This window comes from Saccostrea echinata, unplaced genomic scaffold (genome assembly GCF_033153115.1).
Source record: "Saccostrea echinata isolate AGI-Se365-2 ecotype Australia unplaced genomic scaffold, CSIRO_AGI_Sech_v1 ptg000054l, whole genome shotgun sequence".
Lineage (NCBI taxonomy): Eukaryota > Metazoa > Mollusca > Bivalvia > Ostreida > Ostreidae > Saccostrea > Saccostrea echinata.
This window is the reverse complement of record NW_026889803.1, coordinates 62,074,987-62,095,000: the sequence shown is the minus strand read 5'-3', so window position 1 is coordinate 62,095,000 and position 20,014 is coordinate 62,074,987. Positions and strand designations below refer to the sequence as shown.

The 20,014-nt window shown below is 33.1% G+C and overlaps 1 protein-coding gene across 4 annotated transcripts in view; it reads right to left on the bottom strand.

Annotated features, from left to right (window-relative positions):
- LOC133206199 (echinoderm microtubule-associated protein-like 1) overlaps positions 1–18,622 on the bottom strand; it is a 25,517-nt gene extending 6,895 nt beyond the window's left edge. For 2 of the 4 annotated variants that reach the window (XM_061342139.1, XM_061342140.1), the window contains exons 1-8: positions 15,854–16,008; positions 13,908–14,852; positions 2,037–2,741; positions 1,546–1,729; positions 996–1,154; positions 682–757; positions 419–577; positions 259–322 (exon numbers count right to left, since the gene is read on the bottom strand). In XM_061342139.1, the coding sequence (XP_061198123.1) occupies positions 259–322; positions 419–577; positions 682–757; positions 996–1,154; positions 1,546–1,729; positions 2,037–2,741; positions 13,908–14,852; positions 15,854–15,985 (2,424 nt within the window). In that variant the 5' untranslated portion in view covers positions 15,986–16,008. Of the gene's footprint in view, positions 1–258; positions 323–418; positions 578–681; positions 758–995; positions 1,155–1,545; positions 1,730–2,036; positions 2,742–13,907; positions 14,853–15,745; positions 15,801–15,853; positions 16,009–18,512 lie in introns of those variants that run through there. The other 2 variants (XM_061342141.1, XM_061342142.1) reach the window with 2 other exon arrangements.
- Positions 18,623–20,014: the final 1,392 nt, after the last annotated feature.

The following is a 20,014-nucleotide window of genomic DNA, read 5'->3' as shown; positions in this document are numbered from 1 at the left end:
AAAATGTATTCTTAGCAAAAAGAAAGCTATTTTGTGTTCCATTATGCTTGTACGTCGTAGTTCCCGACCATTGTTTATAATTATATATGCAAGGTCTGTGGCGTCTTTCCATAAAAGCAAATATTGTTCTTTATAATAAGAATATACTGTAGTTATTTACTTGGTAATTACATACTGTCCGTAATAATTAGGATTAACTGTAATTACTAGGTAATTAAATACTGTCCGTAATAAGTAGGATTAACTGTAGGTACTTACTGGGTTTTCCTTTCCAGCTATTTGTCCTGAAGCCACCCAGTTCTCCGAAGGGTGTAGTTCGAGGCTGCAAATAAAACTCGATGTTCAATCCTTTTCAGTAACATCTATATTTATCTTTTATTTTAACACGAATACCTTCTAAATACAGAAGAGGTCCTACCATGAAATGTCTTCCGTGTGACCCAAATAATGTCGCTGGGTGTCTCCCCTTTCGTCATTCCTTCTAAAGAAGACGGCGACAGCCGCTACATAATACAGAAGTTCGCCTGTTCTAAAGACGACCACACTTTTACAACCCTCACGTGCATGGAAACCGTAACTAAGATAAAGGTCAAGGTCTACTTAAGCAATAATATAAGTTAGTATTTTTTCAGTATGGTACTAATCTTTATCCATTTATCCAGATTAACGAGATAAGGATACATCCATTCCAATTTCAGCTTTTTGTCGGGTCGTTGTCCATCATCGTCAGGATAGGTAATGGAGGGTGGGAAATATTCTGAATGCCAAAACAAAACGTATTATTATGGCTAAAATTCAAAACATGTTGCAGAAAGTTTTAAATAGTCAATAACGCATTAATAGATGTATATTTTGGAATTAGCATTTTTCGAAATAATTTTGAAAGCATGGGAATCTACGGGGAAATTGTTTTTTTCTTCAATACGTTTCATAACAAAACGTTAATTACAAGTTATTACACATATCATTGCTTAGAGGAAGTATGGACTATTAACCTCTGACTCTGCCTCGTATGGTGAACTTAACGCTGTCGTCCTCCTCGCTGTGTCTGGCTGAGATTGGTTCCTGATACCCGTTAACAGGTACTCCATTCAGTATACCCTCCTGAGGGGAGGGAGAATGCTGCATGCCATACTCATCAATTTCGTCCAACTCTGTGTAATATAATCAAGATATATTGCAAACTATATTTAAATGAAAGTTCTATGCATGATATGTGGTTTTGAATAGACTTAATTTCCATGGTTAAAATTTCAAAGCATTGTGCCTTGAATTTGATCGGTACATCAAATTTTAATGCTACTCCATAAATGCTCGTAATATAGTGAGTGTATTTTGTTGTTATTTTCCGAATCTTTTATTGAAATTCTTCATTAATCTATTAAGATTTACGATATATTGTGCTGTGACATTTTGCAAACAGATTTAGCTCCAAAGTGGGAATAGGAATGTAGTACTATTACGCTCTCTTCCTCTGAGAGAGAGAGAGAGAGAGAGAGAGAGAGAGAGAGAGAGAGAGAAAGAGATACTTCATATATGTGTTACCTCCATCGGTTGCTTTGTGAAACTTTTTCATTCGGCTCGCCACACTCATAGAATCACTTCCTGAGTTGCTGCTTGGAGCAGGACGTTTAACATTTTCTGGTTTTAGAGGTACCAATTCTGGTCCACAGGCAATAAAATTTTCTTGGTTTTTAAACTCATTGAATAATTGGCTGAAACTCTCAACCTGTGAAATGGTTAAGATTTAACAAAAGCTCCTCTCATCATAGGAACTGCATATACAGAATCTCCATAACATACTTAGACTAGAAGTGATAGAAATGAATTCATTCTCATAGTCCAAAGTTATTAACTGTAGATCACTTTTTCAGGAAGATATTATAAACTACCTACATTTTGCCAAATTGATGTAAAAAAGTCTTTGAAAATGAATACATCATGAACGTTAACGTTGTTCCACTATATTCTGTAAATTTAGAATTTTATGAATATTCAGAGCTAGAATTAAGTGATGATCTCAATAGTATATTTACCTTTCTATGAGGTTGTTTTTCAGTATACAAAGCATGTATATCAATATTTGTCATGTCCCCCATGGTAAGCAGTAAATCCTCAAAGTTATGCCTAGTGTTGGGATTAATGTAGAACTTCTCTCTTTTGTCCCTATACTCATTATTTATAACAGTGATCACTCTGGGCTTATTTTTAGGAGCGTTTTTCGGCGACTCTGATCTTTTGAATAACTCGACTTCACTCTTTCGAACACGACCTCCCGAGGGTTTACGATTGTTCCAAAACTGCTCTCTGGATTGACCATATGGGATGTCAAGAACAGGCTTTTTAACTGAGGACACAATGTAAGACCTCCCTTGCTGAAATGTAGTCACACTCTTAATTTCTTTTCCATCTGGTAAGGAAAACACATACCTTACTCCAGACGTTGTTTCAATTCGATCATTCAGATATACAAGAAGTGCCTCAAAGTTCAGGAATTGTTTAGGATTAATGCAAACATTTACTCCTTTGAAATCTTTATCCCCATTCCTAAAGAAGGTCACTCTCTTTCCCTTCCTGTCGGTTGTTCTATGTACTTCAATTTTTTCGTTGAAGTCTGAATTCATTTTGGACTGTTCATATCTTCCCATCACGAATGGGGGATACTCCCTGAATGTATCGGTATGAGGCCTTTGTGCTGGGTACACCTCATATTCATCGTCACTGTAGACTGGAATTTCACTCTAAAAAGGAAAATGCCAAGTCAGTCACGAGGATAAGGTATATTCTTCTGCATTCCCTGCATTATTTCATGCCTTTTGTGTAGAGGAATTACTGTATGCATTATGCAGCTAGTACGATATTATAGTATGCCATTGGATAAAAGTTTATGTCAGTGGCTGGAAATTACTTCTGTTTTTTTAATCTCTCTTAAATATATTTTGGAAGTAATCTACAAATAATCACGCTACATCTGACAAGGCGTAACTGAGAAATGGATATTTTAACTGCTTTGTAAACTGTAGGGTAAGTCCAATTTCTGTTATTTTTTATCTTTAACTAATTATGTCATGGAAATAAAATTAAGGTGTTTCTACAAGGAAAATAAAGTCAATCCTGGATATATAATTGAAGACATTATTAAAATAGTTAACACTGAAAGACTTAGGGATTTTTCTTAACGATTGGGAATGATTCTTTTTATCGGTTTGGGATTTTTTTTTAAACTAAAAGAAATTGTGGATTTCAAACGGAGCATGAATGGGTACTGCCATTCGAATGATGCGATTTTTCTCCTGAAGTTTTTACCAGTTTTGCAACTACATATAAAACATGTAACGTTTTTCATTTTTTTCTACCCAACAACAAATATACTTTGAACATAAATTGCTGAATAATCAGTGTAAACAATAAGCATGTGACTGTTGCTGCATGCAAATGCCATGCAGATTGTCATTTATCGTGCCATCGTTTTGATGGAAAAAAAAATTATTTTCATTTTTTTTTTTTGAAAATAAATTATGTCAGTTTTAATCACAAATAGAAAAATTAGTAATTCTGGATATTATTTTAATAGAATGCATTCAAAATTGTATTCGACTCCGGGTTTGGGAGTTAAACTTATGTTCAAACTGCCTTGGCTAACATGAAGTAACATGCATCTGAATATTTTCTTCGTTCTGTATATATTTTTTTTTTTAATAGATAATTGTTTAGGAAAAGAATTAGCTCTTTTAAGAGATTATACTCATCAAAGAAGCATTTTTTACCCAGATAAACATTTCCATCTACGATGGTATGCATCTTTTCAATACTTTTAATTGCTGTACCCTCTTAATTATGTTCGTAACCAAAAGTTTACTGAGCGAGGTTTTCTTGATTTAAAGTATTTCGCTACACATTGGACTCTATCAAGAAATATCTTTGTAGGCAATAATATTATTTTGAATGAATAAAGATGATATTTTGCCAAAGAAAACCTTCATCCTTATTTCTAAGGTAAAAATATCCTTTTTAAGAGAAAAATAACAAAGGTAAGAAATGTCGCTATAGAAACAAATTGTATTCTATTTATAGTAGTACATATTTAATAGAATTGGTTTTCAATTTAAATATTTGAAAATCGTTGACTTTGTCAGACTTTGAGATATTCGGAGTAGAATAATTCTATATCAGTGGGATTAAGAATAGTATCCCGTATTTCATTGTTTTTACAATCTGCTGAGGAAGCGTTCAATAATACATGTTTTTGAAAATATTTACTATTCCCCAGTAATTCCAATTTTACGTTGCTCGACCCTTTGAAAGGTTCCAACTTTTGATCTGTGCACATTCAAAAACATCTACTGATTAAAAAACAAAATAAAACTTAAAACAGTTCCATGGGGACTGGGTTAAAGACAAGATTTCTGTTACATTCATCAGCTTAAATCCAGCGATGCCCACGACGAATTCTCAAAGTGTCGCATACAGTATCATTTAGATTAAACATCATTTTATTTTTTGATGTATTTCTCAATAACGTATATAGATTATAGAAAGAACCCGGCCTTTTACAGAACCACAGTGTTTTATAATACTTAAGTGAAAATATATTGAAAACCATAATTAATACCATAATAATAATTAATATATTTGAAATGATTGAATTCATTTAATGATTATAGACTTTACAGATCTGTATTTTTTCCTTCTATTAGGGTTAATTGGTTTTAGACTCTTCTACGAGTTTGCCTCAGGTACAGTCATTTGAGAGTTCAGGAGAAAAACGAAGGTATTGAACGCAGTTAAGTTGAATGTATTTTTTTAAACAAGCACTATAGGGTTTTATCATTGATCATAGTGCTTTTCTTATTTTCAACCCCAAAAAGTTCAACTTTCTGGGATTTTTGTTGTTGCTGACATTTTATACTAGAGTTTTTCTTAAGTTTAACATTACATGATGGTCTACGACCTGCAATAAATTTATTTTGTCGCAATGCTCATATTTTGTTTTAATTTTATGGAATGATTTGAGAGATAAAAGTGCCTCTAGTTCTTGATGTTCGACCGTCTTCAGGTATATGATAATTATACTGAGCCACGTTTAAAATTGTTTATTTTTTTATATCATTAAAATAAATCATTTTTACAATATTTTTTACTACTCACTTGCGCCTCTTGTTCGTGTACATGATCATCCCTATCTTTAAGGTTAGCAGTTTTAAGATTCCTTTCGCTTTGATATCTCCGTGTTATAGTATTTCCTTTAAACATTATTATCACCGTCCTACACACACGGACTACAACGGAGACTGTCACGAAGCATCGTCACTTTAAAGACCGCGAAAAACTGACGGAGCGGGACTCTTGTTTTCATCATCCTTACTTCCTTAGCAACAGTATTCAAAAAAAATAATAATCCTATATAGCTCAGTTTTGTTAATTATCTTTTGCTTTGTTGAATTATCATGAATTATTAATTTTCAGTTTATTTTTTTTTAAATCCTTGTTGTCTTTATTTTTTCAACTTTTGTAATAAATCAATTTAACGCATTTCAAACAAAATTTCTGATTAGAAAAATTATGAAAAATACTATAATTTTAGGGATAATATTATTTTTTAAATTTAAAATAATGAAAATTGCAGAAGGTAGATCAAATCGAATTTGAACGAGTAGAGAAAATCTGTCTTAACATTGCATGCATCTGAGGTCTAATGAAAATGGTACTGGAAGTCAATCAAGAATACATGTACCTTTGTTGTTGTTCCGACACGCGAAGTCTTCTTACTTTTCTCGTTCGCCTTCATTGTTTTAGTCAGAGGCTTCTTCGAGCGCTTCGTTGCCATGTTTGTATGATGAGTTCTAGAAATTATCACGCTTAATATCCATGAATTCTAAGAGCGAAGATACTGCCATATCTCAATGATATCAAAATTAATTATGCAAAGGTAGAGGCCTTGGTTTGACTGTGTACTGGATATGATGCTGGGAGACACTGGCTTAGCGAATCATAGAGTTCTCTTTTATTCATAGAGTACTCTTTTATTTAGCTACTTTTTTCTAAATATTTCATTAACTAGCTGACTTTGTCGTCATAGTTCTCTTATGCCTCAGTAACTAATCATCTAAACTTTGTGGATTATAGTGAAGCGACAACTTTTGTGTATTTCAAACCTTAGTTTCGGCAAGAGAAATGCTTTCAAATTGGAAGTTTTTTCCCGTGATACTCATGCATTAAATATATGATAGTACAAGTTTTTCGATATAGTATTTTTTACACTACAACATGATAAAGCTTTAAAAACCTGACATAGTCACGTAAGGAACTGCAAAACACTACAAAATGACCTTAAATCTTCGTCTGTTGGGACGCCTTTCTTTAATAGGTTTACGAGTACGTAGTTGATATGGAGATGTAGCTTGAAATCTGCTCTGTTAATGTGTCACTTTAAGGACATACGCAACGTACCTTACCTACTGATACTTTTTCGAGATATTCTTAATTTAAGATTATAGTGCTATCAGATGTTCGTAGACAAAATATCAGCATGCATTACCAGGGGTTTTGAAAAGATATCAATTGATGAAAATTCTTGTATAATTCAAAGAAAAATATACAAAAATTACTAAACATATATTCTAGATGTTTTGTTTATCCAAACTTGTTTTAGAAGAAGTGTACAATAACATATATAGACATTAAAATTTAGCACACAGTTCCTTTAAGTATTGGAACTCTTCAACTCCAAGGAAAAAGACAATAAAGTTCAAACTATGTTGCGTATGTCCTTAAAGTTTGATCAGGGGAAGAGGAAGCATTGTGACAAGATCAAGAGCAAGACTAAATTTACATACCCTTGTTTGGTGTGATATTTAAACTGTTTGCACGTAATTATTTGTAGAATTTTTAAATATGCTAAAAAAGAAAATGGTCATCTGTTACAATGTAACCGTAACAGAATACTGAGAAAATGCATAATTTTGTGGAGTTTCCATTTTGACTTATTCAATACGACAGGATGTGAATTTTTTTTAAAATGCGTACTTGAGTTTCCACCAAGGCTACTTACAAGGGAATATCCCATCTTTAGGTTTCTGCAAGGATTTTCTTAATCGAACAATAAGACTAGCACAGTGTCTTGTATAAAGGTATCTTGAAAATTCTATCTTCATATGATATTAAAAATTTCATTTTGCCGACAAACAATGAATGTTTAATGACTTGCCATTTGAAAAAAGGATAGAGATAATTAAAAACCATCAAAGCATTTTATGAATGGACGCAGATTGACACACTATAAATATAAATCATTGTTTGTACGAAGAATGAAAAGGCGAACAACTCTGGTATTAAAAGCCATTCCTATCAAAAAGCCTTATAAATATGAGTCTGTTCTTAAAGTCGAAAATCTTGGAAGGTGTGTTTTTTATAAGATACATGTATGAAAAAAAGATGAGATGTTATATATATATATATATATATATATATATATATATATATATATATATATATATATATATATATATGAAATTTCAAGGTATCCTTCTGATGTGAGTTAGATAACATTAGAAATCAATTGACTTCATCTCGTATTACGAAGGTTTAAAAGATGTGATGGAAATATTGTACTCTTAGGCTATAATATTAATTCTGCTACTAAATGACAATGTAATTTGGGGGTGGGGTGGGGGTGGGGATACAGATTATATAACTTAGACCTGCATACTGTACCCTGTGTCGGTCTATAAATATGATTAGGTTGTTAGTCTGACACCCAACACTCTTGAATATTATCAGTGTTAAAATTCATTAGTTTTTATAACCCTCCAGGGTAAGGTCTAAAGATCATTGGTAATATTCAATTCAGAAATTTTAAGTGACAGCTGTAGTCCTTAGGCCTTACTTTTGCTGTTTACTTACAGAATCAGATATTCATTGATACTCCTATTACTTCTGTTATTAACTCTCAAAATATATGAAAACAAATAATGGTTCCAAATTTTAGCATGCAGTTTTCCAAAATGCGTGTGTTGTTGCAATTTTTGGATTAAAGGGTGGGGTTAAGGTTAGGTGTAATTACTTTATACATGTATGTATAGTGTAACATATTGATTCAGCCAATTTACTGTGCAGAAATTTTATAGACCTGCACTACAGTACGCAATTCTAGAAAAATCAATCGTCTATCTACTATAGTATATATGACTAGAAACTGGAAGTATGAAGTCGTGTCATTCATGCATAACTAATGAAACCAATATATAGATCAATATAATGTAATAAAATACAGAATTCCCTAATTATCTCGGTTACCAGGGCTTGACTAATTCTGCAGAGGATATGGTTTGTAAATTATAAAAAAAAACTTTTCTGATGAAAATTGATTCCGTGAAAGTCTTCTGAATTGTTATTTAAAGTCAAATTTTGCTGTGAAGTTTCACATAAAACTCGATTTAAATAATTATATCTTAAGATATTCTTCATTGAACAGATAAATTTTTGAACGATAACTAGATTTTTTAAAAATATGATCTTTTATATTGGAAGCACTAGCGTGGTTACAGACTGAAAAATTCGGCGTAGGAAGTAATTAATTTTCAATGAAATGCTATCTAAAGTCCATAAGGGACATATATCGCTCCCGACAAGCATAAAATGAGTAATATCCATGACTACCAGTAAATAGGGGATAAACAGATAAGGGGATAGCCGGATAATCTTCTGGTCGCTTCTCATCCATAATTCACATCATAAAAAAACACTATCTGTAATTTCATTTGTCATTGAAGTGCAAAAGAAGGACACATGCTTATTACTTTCGTCTATTCTTTTCTTGAGACAGAATGATGTTTAGGTATACAGTACAACACTTACTTCCGTATCTTGTCTTATGATTAAATTGATAACGAAGAAATCATTGACGGTGTTCTGGAATTTTAGTTGACTTTTCAAAATGTGCAAGTTAAAAATAACCAACTCACGTCGCCTAGAGTCATTTCGCTGTCATTTTGTGAACCAGTTGACGTCGACTGAGTAAAAGGTTTCTCCTCTGTAGAATTTTTTCTCAGGAGCGATAAACTCTTTGGGGATATCCCACAATTAGAATATTCTCCGTTTTCCGGAATGACGTGTTCCGTGAGAGAAATAGCAGAGGTATCACTAGGTCTGATGTCGTTTTCTTTTATTAATTTTCTGCGATTTGTAATTTTGTCAGAATTAAATTCATCGAAAATATTGTCCGCGGTGAAGCGCCTGAGGTCTATGTGTTTCGATGATTTCGAGTGAGTTAGAGATCGAGATGATCGTCTCTGATTAACTTTGTCTTGATTTCCACTTTCTCTGCTTTCATCGAGTCTCTTCAGTGAAGCAGTATCTGCCATGCTATATCTTCGACTGTCGATTGACCAGTTAGCAGTGGACATCTTTCTGGACAGTCGACGACTGTTTCGACGACTTCCAACACTTGACTGTGGCATCGGCGTGTTCATTACAATAAATATGGTAATTAATCCATCATTTCCTTCTTAGACTTGTACGTTCACCATTTTATGCATTCTTTGTTAAAACAAAAGGAAAGAATGTCTTCATCTGTCAAAGTGATTCTTGGTCAGATTTTCGTTAAACTCTAGTGTGTTGGTATAAACACCTTTGAGCTGTAACGGGAGAGACGGCTTTGTAACCTCTACTGTGTCCATTCCTTGCCCTTAGCATGTTTTATTAGGTTCCGTACAATTAAGAAAGAAGTTGTTAAATATTGGATGAGTTTCCTTACCTAACGTCAGTGTTTTCATTGGCTTTTGAAGGTATCGGAATTGCTCCAAGGAATACGAAAGATTTCATAACGGTGCTTTTCCTTTGATTTGATTTCCAATAGATTGATAATTTCGTGAAGGATTAAATAAAATATAATTCGTTTGTAAAAAATATACTTTCGCTCGATTATCTACAATTAATCTTTGTTAATTACTTTTTCCCTACTTAAACCCTTTTGGTTTTTGATACATGCAACATATATTTAGACCGAAGAGGGATAACTTCTTTTGTTGTGCAGTCTTTTCCAGCTAGGTAAAAGGCTCGATGATAAAAATTTTCTTAGTACCGATTTGATTTATTTTAATGATAATTCGAAAAAGAATATACCAAACATATATAATTCCTTACAGCACAGACAATTGAATTGATATTTTTACATGTGCACATGTTATTTCTATAACTTGTTTTAGATTGCTTATCGGTGATATTCCAGAAGAAGTGTGAAAGATTAAAGGGATGTATTCTCGGAACATTACCTTGCTTCTCTGCATATGTACACCGTCTATCTCAGATATGTCAGATAGGTTTTCAGGGGAAGGTGCAGAGGTGCTCCGATGGAGAAAAGCCGAAACTGTTCCTGACTTCATATACACTCTTGTTGCACTAAAAGTATTTTGTTCTTGTTCTGTCACAACAATTTCTCCCATATTTGGCTGAAACACAATTTCTAGAACAGGTGAATTTGAGTTTTCCTTCCTTCTTAATGAGAGATAGCTTCCGATTTGAGAACTTTTGGAAATTACTTTGTCATCAGAAAAGTTCTCTTTCAAATCTTCAGAATCGTCAAAATTTTTATCCAAAAGCACAAATGAATCAAAGTTCTTTTGATATTCTCTTTTGACAGGGACGTGCACCTCAGTGTACAGATGTACAGCCTCGTTTGCACTGTCGCGTCTATGAATGTGTGGTTTATATTTCAATTTTGTATCGACATTCTGTGGGTCAAGTTGGGTATGTCTATCGACATTTTGAGGATCAAGTTGGGTATGACGAACATGTTTCATGCGACGTCTTTCTTGATAATTCTGTAGAACTTCTGGTGCTTCCTTTGTAAAAGTGGGGCTTCTCGGAACATGTGGTCGACTACTCTTAGAACCAATAGAATGACTAATTGGCTGTGTTTTCGAAGGCATTGGTTTTACTATTGCTGCTATTTTACGTTTTTCTTCGGCCGATGTAAGGGAGCTCAATGATGAAGTATCGTTATAGCGAGCAAAAGAATTATCCTTATCAGTGTATTTGGAAAACCTAATTGGTAAACCATTATTGGAAAAGGATACTTGTCGTTTGTCCTTCTCTTCCTTGACCAGAGTTTGAACTTTGTTAACACTTTCTTCTCTTCTTCCATACACATGGCTGTATAACAGTTGACGATTGCATTCGTCGATATTCCATTTCTTTCGTATTCTCCGTCTTAAATCATCTCCATACTTCTTACGCTTTTCGAAAGAATTGAAATTTGTTACCGGGTTCTTTACATGTTCATCAATGTTTTCAGTAATTTGTCTCTCGTTAGGGTCTAAGTTTGTAATGGAATTTTTATTCGTATTTTCCTCTGATTTTGGAATATTCAAATAACCCTTTGAAATGTTTTTAATCCCTTTACCTTTTTGATTCTTCAAGACTCTGTTTGTTTTTGCTTCCGAGATACTTTTATTTTCACTTTCTTTGACAGCCATGATGTTTTCAACATCTTTATTTTTCATCCTACTTTCAATTTCACCTCCTTTTTTATTGCCTCTATGTAAATCCCCTGCTTTTGAGTTTCTAGAAGTTACGGTGTTCTTGCTGATAAAAGTTTTTAAATCTTTGTAACCTTTCTGTTTCTTTGAACTTGTCTGCAAGTCATTAGTAAATGTTTCTGTCTTAACCGTAGAGGTTTTCTTGTTTTCTAGAACAGTATGCCCAATTCCTCCTTTTGACTCCATTTTCCACGTTTTCGTGAGTTTTAAACTTTTATCTGCATCGTTTGGGTCACTTTTGCTTTTTGACTTCACGGTGGATTTCTTTGGCACCTCTTCTGACTCCGGAATAGACTCTGATATTTTACTTCGAAATTTGTCTTTATTAATTAGATTCACAGTTTGTCTTTTAACGAATTCTTTTTGCCAGTTAGGTGTCATACATCTTCCTTCATTTTCTCTTTTCACAACGTTGGTCCGCCTGAGCTTGGCCTTTTTAAGCCCTTCTTTGTCAATAGGGGCAGGTTTCGCTAACATTGAGTTCTTGCTCCTTATATTACTCTCCCCATCTTTGGATTTAAATGTACTTTCAACGATGATATTTTCTTGCAGGTCGGTCGGACTAGAGACGACAATTTTAGGAATTCTATTAACCCTTCCTTCCTCCGAACCTCTGTGTGTAATCGGCAAATCACTGTTATCGCTCATTTTCCTTAATTGCAATTTCAGTCCCATGTGTATATATGATAATTAATTCCCTTACCTAATTAGGTAATGCCTAATATTTCCAAAGTTTTCACTGTCATATTGACAGAATCATCTGACTGATATTGCTTGATAGCCTTGAGTATCACTGGGCTTTCCACCTCTTGGAGATGTTTTGTCATATCTATGTTTGCTCTTGTATTGCAATGTTTTCCGCGGAGAAAAATTGGGAATTCTTTGGAGATTTAGTCAATATCCCCTTTATTGTGAATTGACTGTTGTTTCTTTTCCGGTTCGTATTTTATCTGAACTCTGCGTTTCAAAATTTTTTAAATATCCATTGGACATTCTTTGCTTTCCTTAAGACGCACATAGGGGTATTAACACTGTGTTTACTTTTACCTATATGATGAAGGATTGTTCGATTCGACCAAAAAGTTATAAATAATTTAAGAGAGGGAGAGAGAGAGAAAGTGAGAGAGAGAATTAGTGATTTTTTTTTTTCCGATAATATCATCGCATGTTTCTAGTTTTCAACGTACAACAACTTAAATAAATAACTCTAGGGCTATATATTAAAATTTCATTGAAAGGAAGATAAAATAGAACTTTATAACAGTTGATCCATGGTACTTTTTACATATGTATTTAATTCTAAGAGTGTTAATAACCTTTAAGCGGCTGTCATTAAATCTATTTTCTGATGATCGATCAGTTTAGCATATTTATGGCTCTAATGCAGCTGATGCAAAGTCAGAACTATAGTTCATCGTCACCTGCCCAACATGAGATGAAGCGATAGCAGTAAAACAATTATCTAATAAAATATAAACAGCTTATGTTCCTAACTATTTCTACATTTTCTTCAATTTGAAAATCCTTGTAAAGAAATCGATTTGATTTTAAAATAAAATTCTTCTTCAATAACAGCATTTTAAACTTTTTTTTTTATTATCAATACAGCATTTTTAACTTTTTTAAATTATCAATTCACTTTCATTGCATGGGCTAGAATACCATTTGTTGAAATTCTCTTCACTAAAAATCAAGTGTGTTTAGTTAAATTCAAAGAGAAGTACATGTTGTAAAATAAATTGTTTTTCAACGAAGATCTGCTTTAGTGTGGAATGTTTTCACATACTTTAAATAATCAGTACTATTTAAAATTGAATTGTTATGACTTCCATATTAAACGAAAGGATTGTATAACTAACCAAACATCGGTAGAGCGCTCGCTACGTGATCGGAAGGTGGTGTGTACGAATCACGACAATGACTGATTTGTTGCAAGTTGAATTACAGCATAATAAAAATTTAAGATTGTGTTTTCTTTTCACGTATCAAAGTGAAATCATGAAAATAATAAAATATAAAGTTGATTTAGTCACATAAATAATGTTAATATTTTCTTTAAAAATTCAGGCTGCAGGTACAATAGAAGTATGAACGGAAAAGTATTTTCTCATTATGAAATATACATATTCGTTGTGGTTTTATTTTGGCTTCACATGAAAATTATTTCTTATCTAATGAATATATTTCATAAATTATCCATGGCTAATTTATGAACCATAATTTGTGGCTTAAGCGTTTCATCTTAACATTGCCTTGCATACAAATTGGCATTAAGTTTACATAATTTGATAAAAAGAGCGAAAAATGCTCTTTAATGTATAAAAAAAAGCAACATGTAATGTGCGAATTAAACTAAAACTGCTCACTTACTTTTGTCATGGAAGGCAGTGATTTGCCGGAAGGCGAGTCAAACTGGGGTATAGGCGGAAGTGCTACATCTAGGTCAGTAAGTATTTCAGAGTCCGATGGGGACACTGTTGTCTTCACCATAACATATTTATCGTCATCACTGGAAGGATAGTCCACTCTTCGTTTGTGAACCACGTTGTCATTTCTGTCACTTTTTTCAGTGTCTCCATCTTCCCCGCTGGAATAATCCTCCCTCATTCTCCGACTATGAAGTAACCGTTCGGCACGATTTAAAATGGAAGCCCTTTTACTTCGTGCTTTTGCCTTTAGGTCTTCGACTCCACTAATGTCGGAGTTGGAGATAGAATTAGATAAATGATTTTTGGGGTTTCTTTCTCGATATGAATCCATTAGCTTTTCTAAATCGTGTGTGTTTTGAGTATGTCGTGTCACTGACGTTTTATATGGAAGACCATCATCTTGGAGATCCTTTTTTGGAAGCCGTAATGGGACTGCGCTCGAGTCGTCGGACACCCTCGCTTGAGAACCTAAGTATGTCACCCGAAGATTTGGCACGCTTCTAATATTCCCATATTGTTTAAATTGCTTTTCTTGACCTAGCGGTCTCTTTCTTTGTCTATCATTAAATCGGAGCATCTCCTCCTTTCTAGTCTTTTGATTTTTCCACTCTCGTCTTTCTTTATTTAATTTTGAGTATGTTTTCTCCTCTTTATTTTTGACATATTTACGTCGCCTATTGGGCTTACGTTTATTTTTATCATTTTCGTCCTCACTTCCGGTTTTCACCAAATCTTCTTCGAGTTCAAGCTCTCGTCTGCTTCTTATCTCTTTCGAACGTCTGCGTCTGAGATTGTCTTCTGATTCTCGAAGATTGTTTCTATAACGATCTCTGTTTTGATTCGGGGACGGATTCTTCTTTTGGTACATTTCTGTTATTCCGGCTACCTGCAATATAAAGTGTATTCACCTTTTAATCATAGTGGTAAACTGTACGAAAAGATGAGAAACCCAAGAATTAATCAGATCGTACAAATAATTCCGATGTTATTCTTACTATAAATTTTTACAATGAAACGGGGGGATTGTGTGGTATTAGTAGCGCCCGGTTCGTTTCCAGCAGTGAATCTAAGAGTATTTGATTCCGATATTGTCCTGGGATGTCCAACGTGGATGCCTGATCCCCATAATGTGCATTTGATTATCAGGAGAAGAATAAATTACACGGAATACAAATAAAATACTTATAAACGTCTATCGACCTTTGATAACAAAAAACGCCAGCCTTGCTAAGATGTGAAATAAATTCTGATGACAGCAATAAAAATACAAATGACTTCTGCTCATTGCAATCCGCTGTATCAGTCTAGATTTGCGTGGAAGAAAAGAAGCCTAATATTAGTATCCATAACGAACTTTTTCTCTTGAAACAAATTTTTGTCTTTATTCTCAATTTTATGAAATCCCATAATTATACATGGAGGCATAGTTTTCTGCATAGAGTTAGTAAAATTTGATTATATGTTTCAGTACGAAAGATATCTGCTTTTTTGTACACATGCAAAAAAAAAAATTAGTACAAATCAAGGACAAAATTAGTTATTATTTATTGAAAAACCAATGTAAAAGCGTTCTACGTCGCAATCAAGTACTTACATGTATATTCATGTTAAGGAAGGAAAAAGGTATGCCGTGTCTATGTCGGTTCGTCTCCTTATTTTTAAATATTTTTCAAGCTTATTTCTGAAATCTTAAGAGTTACATTCGAAACGGCTAGAAGCTAACATTACTATTAAATCAAATTGAAAACAAAATTTTGACCACTTAAGGTTTAGACTTACTCTGGTATTGGCCATGGAACCCGCCAGAAGTTGGGAACTCCATGATAGCCGTAAATATATCAAATCAAATTGAGAAATTTTTTTTAACCACTTAAGGTTTAGACTTACTCTGGTATTGACCATGGAACCCGCCAGAAGTTGGGAACTCCATGATAGCGGTAAATATATCCCGGGCAACTGAAGCATAGTGACAGAAAACACACGGGGGAATTGGTTGTTAAACAGGGGAACCTGTCCCATTACACGACACCCATCTCAGGATCGAGAACCGAACGGTACGTAATGGTGTGTATTTACCAATTGTCTTTAAGATATCCATCTTTTAAGGTTCTTTCTATCATTTATTGTTGTGTTTCAAATACTGATGCTTTCAAATCATTTACATAATGTTTGCTCCCTGTAAATTTCAACTAAAGATGTCCCCGTCTCTCTTGGAAACCTTGCATTATTTACCAAAGGTGAACATCCAAACATGCTATTAAACACACAGGTAAAAAAGGTAATAAAAAGTTTTTGCTGCATACACTCCGAATAAATCTTTGCGTTTAAATATGACATGATTGTTATAATCATTAGCATGTGCAATTTACTCAGACATTGAATAGACCCAGTAGTCATTGCAGTCATCAGTGTTTCCGGATTAAAGTTTTGTTTTCATGAAAAATTTTCTTTAAAAAAAAAAAAAAAAAAAAAAAGAGATATGTGCTGAAATAAACTAGAAGGGTATTGAAAGTTGCCACTGGTCTCTAGACAGGAGTCAGAGTGAAACATTTTGAGTTTAAATTGGAAGAGTGGGAATGTTATGAAGTTAAAATTAAATCGATTGATGCAAAAGACAAACCTTTCCTCTATCCACCTAGAATGCACCTAAAATGCCAACATACTCGAAAATGTTTAATAACCTAATGAATGCATGATAATCTATGAACTAGTGTTAACGCTTTTATCAAAAGAGTAGACAGAGATACCAAAAAGAGTAACTTACATGCTTTTTTATACAACGTGTATTTCTGAGAGGCTACAAATATTGAAGAGAAATACCCCACCTAGACAATACTTTAATTTAAAATAAAGAGGCGATTTTTAGTTTACTAAAAATGTTATCTTACCTCAATCGGCAAGATAATGTTTTGTAATTTGTTTTGGAATTTAGAACAGTTTTGAACAAGTTAATTCTATATAGACATTTTATGTATGAAAATAACTGTCATACATAAAAATGTTCCTTTTTTCAAAAGTATTTTTAATGCAAAAATATTTGTTGCTTTATTTGGATATCTCTTCAGAACTCGTTCAAAAAGTGAAGTCAATTTATCCAAAGATTAAGTTTTAAAAAATATCTACTTACAAATCCGGGCCATCTTTCCCGCAACATTTTGATTGCTGAGGTTCTTGGTTTTGATTTAACGAAGTGAGAAATTCAGATGTATATTATGTCACTTAGAACCTCATTTTAACAAAATTATGATACGATTTTTTTTTTAATTTAATACACTTTCGCTATTTCAGATATTTTATCAGGGTAAAAAGGTATTTCACATTCAATTTGTCCCTTAAAGCATTCATTAAATAAAATTTTACATTCAATGACAGCATCAAAAGTTTTTAAAATTATTTTGCTTGAATGAATCTAATTCTTCACTGACGTGTTAAATAGATATTATCACAAAAGAATGACACCTCACCCATTCGTTGTGCGTAAAAAATCATCCTTTGCCAAGTGGAACGTTTTAATCCACATTCAATGAAAGAAATTTACTTGTTACCCATAGACACTAGAGCCTCACATGTATCTAAAAAGCACAATTTTCTTTTTAAATCTGTTTCAGGCAAATCTTTCATATTGAATTATTTCATAATACCAGTGAACGAAAGGTTTCCTATTTGATGGATCTCTGTTGCGTGCTGCTCTGAATGTGGTTTGATAATTAGGGAATCCATGAAATGAAAGCCAGAAGAGATAATAAGCCGTTATTAACAAACTGTTACCTGGAAAACTATTCCTGCATCCTAAAGATATCACGAAAGAGGAAAATGAGAGCGACCTATTTTGTGATATTACTATTTTATTGGTTTTGTTTAATTTCAGGTCTAGATGTCTTTATTGTCGCCTGTGATGTTACATTCAAGGTTATAGCAAATAAAAGAACTGCTACATAATACTGTTCTTTGTGTTGGTATTCATTGCTTCAGCACCAGGTTAAAAACAGAAAGTTTTTTTCAAGAGAAGAAATTCATTGGCAAGGAAAATAATAGAATAGGAGAGAAACTCAAAGAATTGTGCATTTGACCATCGGTATATTAAGCACACAGTCTGACAATATTCACTGTGTCCAGCATGGCTTTTGTCTCCGTATGTATACTTAATGAAAGTTCTAATGAAACTAAACTACTGACACAGACTTTATTCGACTTTCCCGATTACAAGTGTTTTATGAATGACCTTAACGACAATTAATCTTTGAGAAATGACACCAAAGAGCTTTTTTTACTTCGTTCGTGTCGTGTTATTCTTATTGATTTTATTTCATCCGAATAATTGTTTTACTCTGTTTAAATTGAGTAAATCGAAATAATTCTCCTAAATGTTATAGTATAACTTGACGTAATCAACATTAGAATTAATTTAAGTCTTCATGTAAAGATAATGAGACAAGGGTATCAATCTCTCCATAAAAATAAACTACAAACGAGCACTTGCATCATTACATAAATACAAAACGTAATGGCTAATAATAATTGATATATGTGTACTACTATACAGTACCTTTCTGTTGTGGTTCACGAAGTATTTCAAATCCTTGCTATTCACGTTCGTAAACTCCATGTTTGAGTTTTTTTTTCGTATTCAGAAGATCCACCTCGTCATAATCTAGTTAATTATAAGCCATCATACCACACAGGTGGTGGATCGCCTCACTTTGAGCACTTACCATGTACTCTCTCAATGAATATTAATTTATCTTTTTCGGCTCTTATTATATCCATTTTGATGTTTTATTCGAATATCTTTACGATATATTTCATTGTTTTAAAATCACCTTTTGCAAAACATTACACAAGTATTTACATCCATGACTTAAATATATTAACAGTGTATAACTGAAAATCCTTATGGTATATAAATGTATACACTATTCTAGCGGGTAATCTTTGGGGAACGTTATTTATGATATGAAATATATCATTATATTTTTTAAATTATTTAGTACGTTTTGAATATTAATGAAATGGTTTTTTCTGTATCACTCAATAGCAATGAATTTATTCATTTTCAATGTTGTTTCGTGTAAATGGGTAATAAATTCCCCTATCCTGACCTCTTTAATATCGTTCAATTCTGAGGCGAAAAAATTGTCATTCAATTTGTTTATAAAGTAAGTAATTCTTCCGAAAGTATTGATAAACATTTCCTCAATATGCAATACAAAACGTGCAGACTCTATGACAAGCCTAACAAAAGGGAACCAACAAGCGTGGCTTGGCACATTTAAACTTTCTATACATCTAATCATTGTGCTGGTACCCGAGATCTCATACAAACCTGTGATATATTAAAAACGGGTTTAGTCTTGATTAAAATGTAGGATTCAATCTCACATATTTGAACGAGACAAAAATTAAAATGCAATTTGTTTGTACTACAGGTAATTATCAACGTGTGATTTCTGCATTTCAATAAACTTCTGCCATGTTTGAACGAAATGTCATCTAGCGCACTTTAAAAATACACTTCCCTACATTAACGCCTCTTAGAATCATTTGTTTGTTGAAAAAAAACTGTAAAAAGCATTGCTAAGTTTCTGCTTGGCCTCGGTGCAATGATAAAACCATATCGATTGGAATGTAGACAGTGATTCAACATCTCGGTTTAAAATCGCTAATGGTTATGTAATTTGCATTTTGTCCTTTAATAAAATGTTTTGTTTTCCCTTTTTATACTTATTTGCTGTCGTATGCATGGAAATTAATCCTCTTGCCCAGACCTTTCAGTATCACAACTTCACATTTTTTTTTTTCAGATTGACGAAATACTATAAATTTCGCTGACATCTTTATCAGAAAGGGAGGCTGTACATAGGTAAATGTCCTCACGTACATGAAAAGAATGCACAGAAAAAGACCAGAATGTAAATGTAAATTTCACGTAAATGAAAAAAAGATGAAGAATACGAGCAGTGGCCAATCTCACAAATTAAGTAACAAAACGAATCATGAAAGACGTTAATTGTAACTTAACAACAAAATTCTATGATAAACGTGATAACT